At 40.2% G+C, this 17,409-nt stretch overlaps 1 protein-coding gene across 3 annotated transcripts; it reads left to right on the top strand.

Annotated features, from left to right (window-relative positions):
* Nucleotides 1-421: 421 nt before the first annotated feature.
* BUB3 (BUB3 mitotic checkpoint protein) lies at nt 422-13,337 on the top strand. 3 transcript variants are annotated; one of them, XM_060033889.1, is made up of 8 exons: nt 422-500; nt 949-1,143; nt 1,762-1,831; nt 3,636-3,787; nt 6,293-6,451; nt 8,123-8,300; nt 8,545-8,761; nt 9,762-13,337. In XM_060033889.1, exons 2-8 carry the CDS (start codon nt 949-951, stop codon nt 9,775-9,777), a joined length of 987 nt encoding a protein of 328 aa, XP_059889872.1. In that variant the 5' UTR covers nt 422-500; the 3' UTR covers nt 9,778-13,337. The 3 variants fall into 3 exon arrangements, with proteins under 3 accessions (XP_059889872.1, XP_059889873.1, XP_069397600.1); XM_060033890.1 differs by having other exon boundaries at nt 10,998-13,336; XM_069541499.1 differs by lacking the exon at nt 9,762-13,337 and having other exon boundaries at nt 8,545-8,765.
* Nucleotides 13,338-17,409: the final 4,072 nt, after the last annotated feature.

Genomic DNA, 17,409 nt, shown 5'->3' with positions numbered 1-17,409 from the left:
TATAAAAGTACTGACCAAAATAAGGTTTTTGTGTCTGAGAGATTAACTGAGATGGGGAGGGCCCCAAGAGTCAACTGGGAAGAGTATCTTTCCCGCCTACTATTCAGAGGACAGGCCAGGCGTCGGCCCCTGGGAGACTACATTTCCCAGCGTGCCGCACACGGAGGGGCGAGGGCGTGAGCGCAGCCTTGGCGCGGTGCTCTTTGGGAGTTGTAGTTTTCACTCGTCCGGCACCTGCGCTGGCGCCTCAGCCTGGTGGTGAAAAGAGGCCACGTGACCGGAAAAGCCGTCATTCGCCTTTGTGCCGGAACAGGTTGCCTGGGTTGACTGACGCCCGGCGGACCAATCGGCTGCCTAGAGCGAGACGTTGGCGTTTGAAATCAGCCAATGGCAGGCATTGGCTGGAACTTCCTCTCCGCCCCTTTCGTCCGGCCTGCGAGAGCTACGAGGGAAGCTAGGCGGCGGCGAGTAGCGGCGAAGTTGCTTCAGAAGGAGCTAAGGTAATGGGGAGAGGCGGCCGGGCGCAGTAGCGAATTCTCTGGGAACCCCTCCACCACCCCCCGCACCCCGGGCCCGGAGCTGGCGGAGCCGTCCTCTGGGAACCGGTTCCTCTTCCACAGGTTTTCTTTTATTTCAGGAGCAGGCGGGGCGGCAGGCCCAGTGGGGGAGGCCGGGGTGCAGGAGCCCGCGGCGGGCCACCCTGGAGGCTGGAGTTAGGGGTGCGGTGGCGGCGACGCGGCCGGCTGGGGCGCTTAGAAGGGGCGGCGTGGGGTGGGGTGGGGGAAGATGAGGCCGGACCGCGGCGGGCGCGGCGGTTCCGCGCAGGCGCAGAGGCCGTGTCGGCGGCCTTCCCTAGGCCCGGCCCCCGTGGGGCCCCCTCGCTGCCCCGCCGTCGGCGAGTCCAGCCCCCGGACCCTTGGGGACTCTAACTAGGCGCTTGTTCTGTAGATGACCGGTTCTAACGAGTTCAAGCTGAACCAGCCACCCGAGGACGGCATCTCCTCGGTGAAGTTCAGCCCGAACACCTCTCAGTTCCTGTTGGTCTCCTCCTGGGACACGTCCGTGCGCCTTTACGATGTGCCGGCCAACTCCATGCGGCTCAAGTACCAGCACACCGGCGCCGTCCTGGACTGCGCTTTCTACGTAGGTGTCCTCCGCTTCCGCTTCTGCCCCCCTTTAATAGTCTCGGTATGGTGTTTCTGGTCAACAGTATCCGTTTTCCGTTGTTGGGCCGAGGCTTTTGTCGGTGGGGTCATTTGGATAGCTCCCCTCCCTTCCCCCAGCACTTACCTTGAGCCCCAGGTACTGTCTTTTTGTTTTTTGTTTTTTTTGTGTGTGTGGGTTTTTTTTTTTTTCTGGCGCTGGGGACTTGCAGACGTCAAGAACTCGGTCTCCCCTTGTGTTCTAATAGCGCAACCCTGCAAACCTTTTGGACGTGATGTGTTTGAAACTCACAACAAGACAGTAACATTTGGCTGTCTTGTTAAAAGAAAGGTCTGTTTGCGAGTACATGGGAATGCCTGTTGACTGTCAGCCAGTGTGGTGAACAGTTCTTCCTTAATTTGCTGGCGTAGTACTTTTCTCAGCTCCTTAATTTGCTTTATTTTTTGTACTGTTTTTTTGTTTGTTTACAGTGAGTAGCTGAGCCCAGTGTACCTCTCGTCCTGAGCATAAACTGGATAGTTGGCTGTAGAAACAGGAATTTTAAAATGCTTTTTAAAGCTCTGTAAGTTTTAAATGACTTGCACCTTTATTTTGTAGGATCCAACACATGCCTGGAGTGGAGGATTAGACCATCAATTGAAAATGCATGATTTGAACACTGATCAAGGTAACATAGCCACGTTTTCACCAGTTTAGTGTTTTCTTAGTTAGTGGTTACTTGTAAATGTTTATTCATGAAGAGTAGTTCCTGAATTGCTTAGTTCCTAAGTTGCTTAGATACAAGTAAAAATGGCTTGAATTTAGGACTTTTTCGTTTAAATGATAACCATTAAATTACAATCACAAAATATTACGCATGTATTTTATCAGTGAAACTCATGATCTCCATCCACAGTGTTTACATGAAGTGGCACTTAAGTATTTGCCCTTTCCCTTGCCCTCAGAAGGGGACTGGGTCCCGCAGTGGACTACCTTTCAGTAGGATTTTTCCAGGACAGTGCTGATGTTTCAGCGTTCTCTTTTCAGAAACTAATTGAGTTTAGACTGAAGGAAGATAGGTTTTAAAAAATTTAACATTATAAAAATAGCCAACCCTGTCCAGATACCATGTTAACCCCGCTTGTATAATTGTTTAGCATAGAATATGCTTCAGTTGCGTTTATTGAATGAAGAACAAGATGACACATTTTCTTTTAGTTAATTTCTAAGAGATATGAAATAACTTACCCACATTTTTGTGGTGACTTTGGAGCAGAGTAGAGATTGGAATGGAACCCGAATACACACAGAGCTCTCTAGTGGAGGTTTTTTTTTTTTTTTGGTATATGCGTACGTTAGACATAGATGTACTTGAAGGACATGGCAAGGCACAGAGATACGACTAACGAGGATGAGTTGGACAGTGGGATGGATAGAGGATGGGGACTATATCTTATCCAAAAAAAAAATAAAGAAGGATCCAGTCAGAAGAGGCTTTTGCATGAAAGCCGTTTTGTCATGTAACTTACAACTGCAGGTGTTTGGTTTTGTTTGCTAGCAGCTTATTCTAGATAGGAAGTTAACTTGCAGGTTTAGGTTCTGTTTGTTTGAAAACTCAGGAGAAAAAAACCACTGAAAAGGAAGCAAAAGTTTTTGAAGTTATAGGCCATAATTAAGGGAATTAGCTGTTTATTCTCAGAAGGTCATTGCTGAACTTCACGAGATACCATTTAAACAAGAAAAAAAAGTATGTATTTAAACAGGTAGTTTTCCTCTTTGAGGATCAGGGCCACATATTGTTTGTTCTTTGTTGTATCCTTAGCATGTGGTATAGATTCTGGCACATAGTAGACATTTAGTAGATGTTAGTTGAATGAATGAATCAGATAGGGTGAAGAGTTGAAACTGAGACGAAAGAAATTGTGTATTAGAAATTTGACCCACCATGAAAACCAAGTGGGTTAATCATAAGACTCCCTGCCTTCCTCATCCCCAGCTCTCAGATAATCCTGTTATCACTTAAATAAGTTTCTTTGAAACATCAGCTTAACTCGGTAAGTTTTATCCAGATCCATTTGACCAGAGTTCTCCACTCAGTGGTTCATTTCATCAGGTAGTTCTTGAGCACCTACCGTGTATAAGAACCTGTACTAGATAGTCAGAAGTATAGAGTTAAACAAGGTTCCTGATTTGAAGGAATCTAGAATCAAGTGAGGAACATAACAAATATGCCACCATTTTAATGTAATCTGAAACTGAAGTCAGCTTTTGGTATTACCATGCCAGTGAATCAAGCTATGCACTGTCAGGTGAACAGAGATGAAAGGATGACTTTTCTTAGTCGCGGAGAAATTTTTCTGTGTGTAGTAGTTCCATTGAGTGGGTGGAAGCGGATTTGTTACAGTGCGATGAATGTTTCCTTCTATTGTTCACTTGAGGAATCTTTGTTTAGTAAAGCTAGGTGTGGTTTGTTGGTTTGTTTTTTCCTACAGAAAATCTTGTTGGAACCCATGATGCCCCTATCAGATGTGTTGAATATTGTCCAGAAGTGAATGTGATGGTTACTGGGAGTTGGGATCAGACAGTTAAATTGTGGGATCCCAGAACCCCTTGTAATGCTGGGACCTTCTCTCAGCCTGAAAAGGTAGGCTCTTTATATTCGTAACAGGAATTATGGTCCTTGGGGTGGTTTGACTTGATAAATGTTTGATGAATATGATGTTCAATTTAGAGGTTAAGAGTTGATGAGTCTGTTTTACAAACTCAGCTAAATATGTGAAGGAAAACTAATTTTGGTATTTTGGTCAACATTTTCTGTCAGTTGTCGTATTTGTACTGGATAGCACTAGTCCTAAACCCACTTCCATGTATTAACGCTTTCAGTCCTAGGGCTGAGAAGCAACTTTTCAGAGAAGTCATTTAGCAAAGACTGTTCCATTGCCTTCATTTGGGTCTGACGGCCCCAAACCAGGAAGTGGGATGGAGCATCACTCATTTTCACTTATGACCTGAGGTTTCTCTTGCGTTGACTAAGAGGGTGAAATGGGTTATCATTTGAAGTTTAGTGAAAAAGATGTTCTATATTCCCTGGTTTTTACCATTTATTTATTGTTAATACTAACAGATGTAGTTTGAAGGCTGTAGTGAAGGAAGCTTCTTAAAACTGAAACTTTGTGTATTATTGTAACCTTTTTATCTGTACAGTGGAAGTGTAATTGAGCATTCTTGCTGTATGCTTTATCAGACTTTATCAGGTGGTAGTTAATTTTAAAGATTGATTGTTTTAGCAATTTAAAGGTATCCTTCACTTGAGTCTATTTCCTCAATGTAAATATACTGTTCAGTTCCTGTTAGCTGTCATTATATACCGTAGTGCATCCAAAGAGCCATTATTTTTGTCACATCACATTCGAATCTACTCCTGGCAAGACCTTTGTTCAGAATAAAATAATTGCATTGTTTCTGGTTTTGATTTATGGTTGTATGTAACGTGTTAAGAGCTGTGATAAATTGCTGACAGAATATCATATAATGGACAGCCACACTGAATCAAGCTGCTTATTGGTTCAGCAAGGTTCATTATGTCACTTTTTTTAATATTGTTTTTGATAAATGTATATGTCTAGTCAGTAGCATGACAGTGTTTTTACTTGATTTATGATTCGTGGGGATAGAAAGCACTTTTAGAAGCTTGTGTGTCACCTGTATAGTAAAGATTTAAGATAAAATTCCCATTCTGATTGTACTGTTATCAACTGATCTCTTTCTGTGTTTCTTAAAATTTGGTGTTTCATATATCTTAGGTTAATTTCTGTTTTTCTGCAAACATGTTTTCTGAATAAACAGCGGTAAATCTTAATATGTCTGTTATTGAAATATTCTTGTGTTAAATCTACTGTTTTGAATCTTTTAAATTTCTTGTTTTTCCCTTGGTCAAATTAGCTGTTGAATTTAAAGGCCAGATTGTAGAGACTGTCCGCTCGTTACATTGTGAAACCCAATTTGTTTTTTTCCTCCGGGCTGGTAGTATGTGGTTAACATATTAGTGATTACTAACCATAAGGTTTAATTACTGAATGTTAAAGAGAGATCTTACCATGTCATGAGGCCTCTTCATTTTTTATAATGATTTTTCAGGTTTTAAAATATTAGATGAGTTGCTTATTAATTGAAAGTAATGATCAGGGCATAGTTATATATACCTGAAGTCTAGACTTTAAAAAAATGGTTTAACCTGATCAGGAACATACGTTTTGCCACCATTTTCATGAATTTGCGACCTCTATTTAGTCCCCAGATCACATATTTGAAAATAAGTAACTTTAAATGCTTATTGGCAGGAAATTTTGTGATTTGTTTTAAAGGAATGTTTTTGTGGAAGTTGTTTTGATATTGAAGAAAAGGAATTTTGAGGGGAAAAAAATAGATGCTTTTAGGGAATAAAATGCTTTTTAAATTTTCCCTGAAGATAACTCTGTCCTGAGTGTTCAGTATGACGTCAGGGTATAAGAATTTGCCTTGTCATATGCCAGACCACTATCCTTGTCTTTTAATTTTGAGTTCGTATGCCACCAAAAGCAACTAAGAAGCTAATTAATGATAGCTCTCTCACTCTTCCTGGGAAGGCCTATTTATTCAGTGTGACAGCTGGGAGAGTCAAGATTTTTAGAGTTACAACATGAAATATCCTTCCAAAAGGTGGTCATAGAAAAATAACTTTGAAAATGATTGTTTTATGAAAAGCCAGAAGCCCATTGAAAGCTATTTTGAGTTTTTATGGCTTTATTATCTCCTTTTTGAGTATTTTCTACAATTTTATATTGTCACTGAATGAAACAAGAGGGCTGTAAAAACTGTTTAATAATTTAACTTGTTTTAGTAACGAAGAGAATTGTTTCAGAGATGCTTTCGGAGAGTTAATTAGAATGTGCATTATGTGATACTTGGTTAAGTATTAAGAATATCTTGTGTTTATTATTTTGTGCCAATTGGATTGTGTAACTGTAGCATTTAAAATTTCATACCTGTGTTTGTGGACCTGATCAGCTAACTTTTTTATGGTTTTATGATTAGTGGACTTTATCTTGGTGCGAAATGCCATTTGCAGGCAAGCAGATGATTTTCAGCAAGTTTTGATCTTTCTTGAAAGGTGTATACCCTCTCAGTGTCTGGAGACCGGCTGATTGTGGGCACCGCAGGCCGCAGAGTGTTGGTGTGGGACTTACGGAACATGGGCTACGTGCAGCAGCGCCGGGAGTCCAGCCTCAAGTACCAGACTCGCTGCATACGAGCATTTCCAAACAAGCAGGTACTGACCTCTCCTCCCTGTGCCCGGGGAATTTGAAAATAGGAGGATCTTATATGATAATGATTTGGTCACTGCCTTTTAAAGCTTTGCTTTTTTTTTTGAGTAGTGATTTAGAATTTGTTGTAAATTTTTGACAGCCTTTTGTTAAAAGGTGGTATGTTAACTCAATTTTAGAGAAAGCTTTGATGTTCAGAGAGGATAAGTAATCTGCCAGTGGCTAGAGTAGAGGTTTTCAGATTCCTTGGTGATGCTAGTCCAGGATGCTTGACACGTATACAGTAATCAGAGAGAGTTTTGCAGGTATTTTAATTTACAAAACAGTGAATTCAAATTTAAATCTGGAAATTTAGGATTATGGAATTTGCTGTTCTCTCTCTCTTTTTCTTTTTTTTTTTTGCACCTCTTTTTACCCTAATGCTAATAGAGTTTAGTCAGTCTGCTAGCAGACCTGGATTTTTCTTTTCTAAAAGAATGCCATTGAGGGTAGAGAGGCGTTGTCCCTCATATAATGACGAACAGGGTAGGTCACCCTTCCCATCATCATTACTAGATGAGGTGACACTATTAATCTGCCCTTTCGTCCCCACATCCTTAAAGTTCAAAGGGAAGTTGGTGGTGGGGTCAGCTGCTGTAGGAATTTTACAAGAGGAAAAGTCATTAAAAACAGTGGGTGTCTTTGGAATCTAATGGCTATCCTTAGTGCTTATCAGAAGGCTAGTACCTCAAATGGTGATCACAGTTCTTCTCAGGATATTGTAAATTTCCATTGAAGATAAGGAATTGCAGTTATGTGAACTTTAGAGATTTAAGTGCATGATTAAAATATGCTTGCATTTATGAATGTTATTACGTCTTCTATCTAAAATTTTCCATCAGAGTTTATTTCCAGTTTATAATGGAAGTTTAAAAGTAACATTTTACTGATTTTTTTTCCCTCCATAAGTAGTTTTTTAGGAGTAAATCTTTTTCATATCTTGAAGAATTAAAAATATAGATTTCATATTTATCTTCATCTCTTACTTTCTTTGACATACTATTTCGAGGCAAAGTGAGGAAAGGTTTGAAATTATAAGCCACGTTTGAACATCACTGAAAATCTGTGTGGTTTGTGTGTACACTTGACTTGGTGTAGTTAAATGCGAGAGGCAGGATGACCAAGATGGAAGGCTGGTTTTCCACTTGGTTTGGATTATTGGTACCCTCAGTGAAGGAGACACAATTCTCTTAGAGTTGTTAGAGGTGAGGAGGCGTAGAGCAAAGAAAAACATATTCCAGCTGATGGAATGAATTCTAGTCCCCTTCTGGACAGGACAACAAATAAATGATACTGAAACACTTTAAAATTCCTGTTGAGGTTTGACAGAGTAACTCAACATTTTTGATTGCAGTGTGCAGGGTACTGGTAGAATGAAGAAGGCAAGTGATGGTGGCCTTTTATTTATTTACTTGTAATAAAACAGATATAAGTGTTCTTAAACTTTGGAGTGATCTTAACTATGTTAGTACAGCTTAAACACGTGGTTAAAACCTGGCCGTATTCTCTTTTCATTTTAAAAATAATCATCTTTCTTTACTGTGGGCTGAATTTTGGAATTGGGTTGAGTTTGGGAATCCAGGCCTAGTTTTGGAAGCTGGATTCACCATTTTTGTCCTCTGATTTCCTCTTGTCAGGGTTATGTATTAAGCTCTATTGAAGGCCGAGTGGCAGTTGAGTACTTGGACCCAAGCCCTGAGGTACAGAAGAAGAAGTATGCCTTCAAGTGTCACAGACTGAAAGAAAATAATATTGAGCAAATTTACCCAGTCAACGCCATTTCGTTTCACAACATCCACAATACCTTTGCCACAGGTATGCTAACCTGTATCTAGTTGTTAAGATAACAACATTTTGCTATTAATTGAACAGTGCACGTTTGTACTTGGGCAGAGTTTTAAAAAATTGTGCTTGCTTTTTATGATATTTACAGGGAAGAAAAACTGGTATAATACTCCCTGGGGAAAATGTAACTTCTGTGACCTTAAAAATGGTTAAAATAATGGTTATTTTTGTATCTGCTTTTAAGGACTGTTGTAACTCTTGAAATTACTTGCAGGTGGTTCTGATGGATTTGTAAATATTTGGGATCCATTTAACAAAAAGCGGCTGTGCCAGTTCCATCGGTACCCCACCAGCATTGCGTCACTCGCCTTCAGTAATGATGGGACTACACTTGCAATAGCATCATCGTATATGTATGAAATGGATGACACGGAACATCCCGAAGATGGTATCTTCATTCGCCAAGTGACAGATGCAGAAACAAAACCCAAGTGAGTATGCTTCACCTGTATTTGAGCCTTTTCTTGCATTCAACCCAGGATTTATTAATTTTTCTAAATTCATGAATAGCATTGTTGATGCCTGCTCGATATTACAGCTGACTCTAGGGTTGGAGTTGATTTTATCTTGTTCTCCCAAGCTTTCAATATCCGTAGGTTGATAGACGTCTGATGGATAAAATTGTGCCTAGTTGTTTTGTAGAGAAGAATGTCAAACTCTCATTCTTCTTGAATAGGCACTATTATTTGAATCTCTGGAGTTATTACTAGCTCATTGCTTCAAAATTAAGTTGAGGAATTCAAGAATAATTTATTTTAGCAAATTCTATTTAAGATATTTAAGAATTTGAACTACCAAAAATCTTCCCTCTCCACAGAGGTTGTTTCTTTAATATTTACACAAAGTGAATGACCTTCAGGTCTTACTGGAAATTCAGAGTAATATGGCCTTGCCTGCGATAGCAGATTTCCTTAGTCTCGAAATTTTCATAGATGTCTTTGGCTCTTGGTTGTAACTGCTGACAGAGAGGAACCATTTCCATTTTTTGGTACCTAGGGCAAAGCTTTTTACTTAATTACCCGCACCAGGCTTCCAGGCTTTAGGGAAACCTGATACTTAGGCACTTGTTTAACCATGAAATACCAACCCCCAAGAGTCTTTGTCCTGTTCCTTGGCCCTGTCTACTCAGGCCCTGGAAGGAAGTCCTCAGTAAATATTTATGGAATAACTGACTTTTCAGGATTCCTGTACCTCTCTGAGTTAGAATGGTATAGAGTCCCGTTGCTAAATTGGTTGAGTCCCTGAGAAGGGGACAGAGTATTAAATACTCAATATCATGTGTGTTTTTACAGGTTTGACTTTAGAACAGACTTAGCATGTGAAGCCTGTTGGATAAAGGGCTGTGTTTGCATTTAATCTCTCACTTTTGTATCTCTTGTCCTGGCTGGCCATTTTGATCTCATGCTGTTCTTTTTTCTTTTGAACTTGTAGGTCACCATGTACTTGACAAGATTTCATTTACTTAAGTGCCATGTTGATGATAATAAAACAATTCGTACTCCCCAATGGTGGATTTATTACTTTTAACAAAGAAACCAGGGAAAAAATTTAATTTTAATATTATAAGAACCTGAAAATATTGGAAAACAGGTTTTTATTGCTTTTTGTAAAACAAACACTTTCTTTAGTGCATGAGATGGTTTGATGGTTTGCTGCATTTAAAGGTATTTGGACAAACAGAATTTGAGGGCAGCGACAGCACTTTTGAGAATCAGTTTTGACCTTGATGGTGTTTGTTTCTATTGTGGAAATAAATGTTTGTGAATAAATGTAGGTAGTAAAACCCCCTTTGCATTCTTTGTGGACCTTAAATGGTAGAGAAAAAGGCTCTTGAGCCATTTGTTTCTCTTGCTGGTTATAGTTGCTAATTCTAAAGCTGCTTCAGACTGCCTCATGAGGAGGTTAATCTACAATTAAACAATATTTCCTCTCGGCCGTCCATTATTTTCTGAAGCAGATGGGTCATCATTTCCTGGGCTGTGAAACAAAGCGAGGTTAAGGTTAGACTCTGGGGAATCAGCTCGTTTTCAATCTTATTAGGGTGCAGAAGGAAAACTAATAAGAAAACCTCCTAACATCATTTTGTGACTGTAAACAATTATTTATTAGCAAACAATTGATCCCAGAAGAGCAAATTGTTTGAGTCAGTAATGAGCTGAGAAAAGACAGAGCATATCTGTGTATTTGGAAAAATAATTGTAACGTAATTGCAGTACATTTAGACAGGCATCTATTTGGACCTGTTTCTATCTCTAAATGAATTTTTGGAAACATTAATGAGGTTTACATATTTCTCTGACATTTATATAGTTCTCATGTCCATTTCAGTTACCCAGCCACTGGTGATTAAGGTTAAAAAGAAAAAAATTATAGTGAGAATGAGATTCATTTCAATATAATGCCCTGAAGCAGAACATGAACTTAGCTTGGCCTATTCTGGGTAGTACCAAATAGTATTTTTGTTGTCACACTTTTTGTTTTTTATTTACATTATTTGCAAATGTATGTTTCTGAATGGTACTTGGACCTTTACTGAAATTTATTTTATCCATGATGTATTTAAAAAAAATTCTTCTGATACAGAGAAAGGTCTTATTTGTAAGTATTTCAGTGAAAACTTAGTGTAAGTCTGAACCCATCTTTTGAAATGTATTTTCTTCATTGCAGGTCCACCTAATCATCTCGTGAAAGTGGTTTCTCTATGGAAAGCTTTGTTTTGCTTCCTACAGTTACATGCTTATCCCCTAAGGGATGTGTTATAGTCATTGTGGACACGTTATTTAGTATGTGGATTTCTCTGTTTTCTGTCTTGCAAAAAACTTGTCTGTGTGCCCTTTCATACTGACTGTGTGTAGGATGAGGAGTCTTTGTGTCCTTTTGCAGTAGTCTGAAGAACTGTTTTCCCCCAGCAAGCCCAGTTGCTGTGTATGAGCAGCTTGAGCTCTTTTTGTAAAATAACCTAAACCTGTTAATTCCATGCTGTCTAATAAATCAGAGATTCAGAACCCTTAAATGTTGGATGTTTTTAAATGTTGGTAATTAATGTAATTTACTTCATAAAAAGGCTTCTGTAAAGCAAAACTCCCTTCATCGAGGGCCTGGTGGGGATGACATTGTACCTTTAGGTCCACACTGCCTCATTTAATTATGTCTATTCTGATGTACTTTGGGGATTCAGTCTTGGATAAAGTGATCTGTTGGAGTTCTGCCATTTCCCTCGTGCCCTCTCGCTGGATCAGCAGGGCCCTCGAGCCAACTGTGCAGCTTCACGGGATGGGCACAGACTGCATGGCAGCTGCCGGGCGCCTTTTGGCATGACTCTCTCCCGGTAGCTGGTGCAGCCGGGCTCCTGCAGCTCGCCCAGCCCGGTGCTGATGCAGCCAGCAGGCGCACTTGCAGCCAAGTGACAGACCCGTCTGTACTTATCCATCAAATGCTAAATCAAAGTGAAGCCCTTGGGATGGTAAATAATGTAATAGCCAGACACTAACTGATGGTATTGGTTCTTTAGTGTGATTATGTGCTTTTTAAAGTCATAACCACTTGGTTGAGGACAGAGCATAAATTTAAAACATTGTTTAGCTGAAAGAGAATTAATATAGTATTGTAAAAGGTGACTAAATTAAAGCAATGTGGGGGACCTGGTTTTGAGGGCATGGCGTGGCAGAACTTTTTTTGTCTTTCTATCACGATGTCTTCTTGTCTCTTGAAACCAATGTATCTCACCTTAAAGGTGTCTGCTGCCTCTTCTGTGGACCTCTTCACCAGCTCTTCTTCACAGATGGCCTGTTTATGATTATTGCCACCTTGCCCCTCAAATGACCCAGGTGTAACATCTTAGCATTTTCGTTGGTTTCCCTTACCCAGATTCTCTTCTCTGTTTTTAAGTGTCTCTTCTGTTTATCTTTCTTTTCTTTCTACTGCTACTATCCCACCACCTTAAAGGGTCCCCTCTGCCCATCTAGCGGAATGCAGCAGCCTCCAGTCCGGGCCCTAAATGCTCTGTCTTCTAGAGCAGGGACTTTCATACCTTTCGGTTGTGACCCAAGTAAGAAATACATTTAAACCACGGTCCAGAACACACAGAGGTCAGAACAGTATGTGTAGTGGTGACAGTTGTGTAAAGCATCGCTTGCCCTTTGTACATGTGATAACATCAGTTCCCTTCCTTCCTTCCTTTTTAGGAAATTCTCGTTATGGCCCCCTGAACGGATTTTATAACAAATGCCTTACCACCTCTAATTTGAAAAACAGCTCTGTACCACACAAAACTTTTAAAACTCTTGCTCTTTTTTATCATGCTGTGCTTGAGACCCTCCAGTGCCCCCGTTCCCCTTCATTCACTTTGTAAGACCCTATGCTTCCAAGGCCTGCAGATCACCAGGAAGGGACTGCAGACTGTCAAGGTACTCTTAGAAGAATGGGGGTGGAGCTGTCCTTCACTGGGAATTCTGACAGGTAGGTGGGAATGTTCTGGTGGCTGCAATATCTGGTCTGAATTTCACCGTGTAAAAACTTAAAGGTATGTTAGTTGGGGGAACTCCTTTGTTCCATATGAGACAGCCTGAATCTTGGAGTCCAGCCTTTGAACCTGGCTTTGAATCCCAACTTTGCTGTTTAATTCATTGCATCACTGGCCAAGTTAATTTCTGAGTAGCAGTTTCCTCATCTGTGAAATGAAAGTAATCCCTAACTCATGGAGTTATAAATGAATATATAAATTGTTGACTAGGGCATGCCTGACACAGTCATCGCTTTCTTAGGGTGAAAAAGTATTCAATCCGTTGTTCTCAGTTATTAGCTGTCTTTTCAGGTTCTTTTCTTTTCCATAAATTAATGTTCTTAGATATCTGTGGGATTCCAGGTTCTTAAATTTGTCAGTATATTCATCTTTTTAAAAACATGTATCAGCTGTTTTAAACATTCAGAAAAACTCAATCACATCTATAAACCCACCATCCAGATTTTAAAATGTTAATATTTTGTCATATTTACTTGCCTTTGTTTTAAAATAAAACACTGCACATGTTTGAAGCCTCATTTGTACCCCGTCTCACCACATTGCCACTTTCCATTCTTAAGTATTGTACTCACTTATGCCTTTATGCTCGTGAAGTATCCATATACAGGCAGACCTGGGAGGTATTGTTGGTTCGGTACACACTGCCGCGATGAAGTGAGTATTACAGCAGTGAAGGACGCACACAAGGTGTCTGGTGTCGCAGTGAATATAAAAGTTATGTTTATACTGTAGCCTGTTAAGTGTGCAATAGCATTATGTCTAAAAATACGATGTACATACCTTAATTACTTTATTGCTGAAAAATGCTAGCGGTCATTTGAGCCTTCAGTGAGCTGTAATCTTTTTGCAAAAGTATTATCAAAGATCACTGATTATAGATCACCATAACAAACATAGTAATAATGAAAAAGTTTGGAATATTGTGAGAATTACCAAAATGTGACACAGACATGAAGTAAGCAACTGCTGTTGGAAAAATGGCACAGATAGGGTTGCCACAAAACTTCAAATTGTAAGAGAAAAAACCGCAACATCTGCCAAGTACAATAAAGTGAAGCGTGATAAAACGAGGTCTGCCTGCATATGTTTAAAAAAATTTGCATAAATGGTATACTGTTTTCTATTCTGGAATGAACCGACCCCTATTTGACATCAGGTGTTGTTAATAAGATGTAGAAGGAAAGGGTTTTTTTTTTTTTTTTAGGCTATGCTGTGGGCTGCATGCAGGATCATAGTTCCTTGACAGGGATCAAACCCATGCCCCCTACAGTGGAAGTGTGGAGTCTTAACCACTGGACTGTCAGGAAAGTCCCCCTGAGTGCCCCCCTTTCTTGAACTATGAGATCAGTCACTATGACAAAAGGATTACCAGTTCTCTGATGTGTTGGGTCTTCAAGGGTGAAAACTGCATAACCTAACAGTGGTTGTTCTTTCCCCAAGAAAATAGATGAGTGTGTTAATAGTACCCAATAGGTTAGGTGTATTAAAAATAAAACATCCTTGTTGCCATCCAGGAAGGAAACCATAGCTCTGGTTTCATGGTTCTTCTCTCCTGTGACTTCCCCTCCTCAGTCTTTGAAATATCTCTGGGTAGCCCATCTTTCACTTGGGAAAATACTGATTTAAGCTATTAGGACTAGTTGCAACAGTTTTCCTTTCAAAGTGGCGCCTGGCTACGTTGCTTTGGGACTAGTGCTAAGAGAAATGAGAGCTGCTGAGCCTGGTGGCCACAAATACTGACTGGACCATTACGTACAAAGGCGCTTTGCCCTTGATCAGTGGTGTGTTGCAACAATGCTTTCATTTTGACGGATACCCACAGAACTTACGGAGTTGTCGTGGAGCATTGGCTTCTTAGTTGGGAATTATTTTGTGTCCTGATGTAAAGAAATCTGAACGTAAAAACTGGACTCTACTGTGATTTATAGAGAGCTATAATTGGGGGAACAAGCATGAGTTAGCCTGCTTGTTTAGTATAACTCAGGATTTGGCAACCAGCTTTTAGAACTTACTTTAAATGAAAAGCAATTGGTGGTATTTTGTTTTGCTTTGTTTGAATACACCACTGGTGGGATGACTTTTCCAGTCACCTGACTTGAATAGAGAAATGGAAAAAGAAATGCTTTGGTTTACTGAGCAGGGTGTCAGACTGAAGTAATTGAAGGCTCATTTCCAGTGGTTTATTTCATTAACTAATTTCCCAAGAAATATTCTTTCACCTCTGACCATCCTAGCTAACTTTGTGCAGTTAACACAAACCTGAGGAAGCCGTACGAATTATGCCTACTGGTCTCAGAAGCACCTAAGTTTGCTTTTCCAATGTGGTAACGAAGTACCTTTCATCCCTTTATAGGACTCTGTTATAGACTATTGCAGTAATTTAAAACCTATGTACCTAGACTCCTGACCTTGTTATAACATCACTTCATAATTCTCAAAATACTTGGCTCTTGAAGATTTTCTTAGCATCAGCCATGTATTCTTAAAGAGCCCAGATGATTTGTCTTTAGTGTTACATTACCCATATGTCCTCAGCCTGTAAGCCTTAACATTCTTACTGAATTGCCAGACAGAAATCCTTCAGTTTTTTTCATTATTTCACAGCTTAACATGGCAGTCAGTTATTAGCATTCTTCATTTAAAGAAATGCCCTTGTTGGGAACAATGGCAGCGTTTGCCTTCAAGCTTTGGGTGTAGAAGCGGCCCTCTGGCTGGGTTCACTGTTAGTTCATCAAGATCACTGGTGATACTGTGGAGAAGCACAGCTTTCCGTATGTGACTAACGTGAAGGGGGTCGTGGAATGGAGGGCAAGGATGTTACCCATTAGGCTGTGACCATGATCGTTGCCCTTAGTTGCTGTTGTTCATCAGGTGAACATGGACCTCAGTTACCAGCACAAGTTAGAATGGGCACTGTTTATTCAGAGCTTGGTACTTCCTTGCTTACTTTACTTATGTTAACGGAATGTGCTCTGTTAAATGTTGGGCTTCACCTTTACTTTGCAATAAGACCTACCATTTGTGCCATTTCAAAACATCCTGTGCTTGTGCCTGCCAGGCATTATCCAGAGTTTCGTTTTGGACTCAAATCTGAAGCTATTGAAGAGAAAGAGAAATCTCATTTATTTGGACTTCACTATCAGAATTTGCGATAAATTGACTTGTCTTAGGAGGAAAAGCAAATGAGATCAGAGGGAATATATTTAATTCTTGAAGAGAGACTCCTTTATGGAAATTAGCATATAATAGTAGTAATATTGCTAATAATAGTAGTAATATTTGGTCTGTACTTTGAACAGGACTTCTGCCTGGAAGCAGTAGAATAACCATCCGCATAACCGGGGTTGGGCACATTGAATATTTATAAAGAAGCACTTCTTGGCTGAAAATAGTGAAAACAGTTTGGGGACAAGCCTGTGGAAACAGAAAAACTAGCCTCTTGGGATTACTTGGGAAATAGTAGGACTAAGCTGAAATTTAAATTGGGCTATCAAGGCAAAATTTTAATTTGGCTAGAGTCCAAATTTCAGAAAAGGTTTTCTTATTCATTATCGATCCAAAATGAATAGAGCTCAGAAGAGGGGATTATTCCTGTTTCCTCTTTTGGCCAATGTTTAGACCTGTTTAGCCAACCTTCCTGATTGATTTCATCTTTTTAATCTGGACTGGTTTCTCCCTGATTAGAGCTTCTTGTGGAGTGGATGAGAAGAAAAATAAGAGTAGGGAAAGTTATTTTTAATACTTGTTGCCTTGAGCAGCTAATTGTAGATTTGCAATTAAAGGGACAAAAATGCCTGTGAAAGGTTCTGCTTTTTTGGTAACCGGAGAAGAACCTGGCAGGAGAGGGAAGTGGACATGTTGGAGGGAGTGGCAGCTGCGCTAGAGGCTAAGCCTATATAATATATGTGGGTGGAGTTGTCATTACTTTTGGGAGAAGGGGATTCATCTTTGTTTTTATTGGCTCTCCAGAAATAAAGTTCAGGAACTGGAAACTGAAGAAACCAGTTTGAAACGAGCCTTGTCTGACATATGTGGGAACTTACTGAATGACGGGTATCCCATCTCCTTGGACACCTAGAGAACTGAGATCTGAAAAGCTTCATAATGTTGAGGGCCTCACAGAAAACATGGCTGTTCTTCTAATGTAATCTTCCGTCACTGCCAATTGCTTGCTGGAAAAAATACCAGGGATCTCTCACAACAGCCTCATAGTCCTCAGGGATCAGAAGCCTGTGCCAGGCTGAAGGTTACAATGGCACACCCTTCAGGGTCTTCTGTTGGCCACTGCTTATAGCTAATCATGCGGATCTGTAATTCAGACCATATAGTCCTTCACTTTTTTTTGTTGTTCCTTTGATCCTCTCTCACTTCCTTCTTCCTCTTGCCCTCTCTCCTTTCCTTCAATCAATAGGCAGATAATGAAAGCCGTTTGTGCAAAAGTTGACTTAGGAAAATGAGGCCATTGGTGGGTTTTTGAAGTAGATGCTTGGGGCGCCATTGTGCCATTGGTCCAGGCGATGGGGGTGGCAATGGATAAATCAGCCCGTTGCATGCCTG

Source organism: Delphinus delphis, chromosome 16, assembly GCF_949987515.2.
Source record: "Delphinus delphis chromosome 16, mDelDel1.2, whole genome shotgun sequence".
Classification (NCBI taxonomy): domain Eukaryota; kingdom Metazoa; phylum Chordata; class Mammalia; order Artiodactyla; family Delphinidae; genus Delphinus; species Delphinus delphis.
This window is presented reverse-complemented; position numbering and strand designations above follow the sequence as displayed.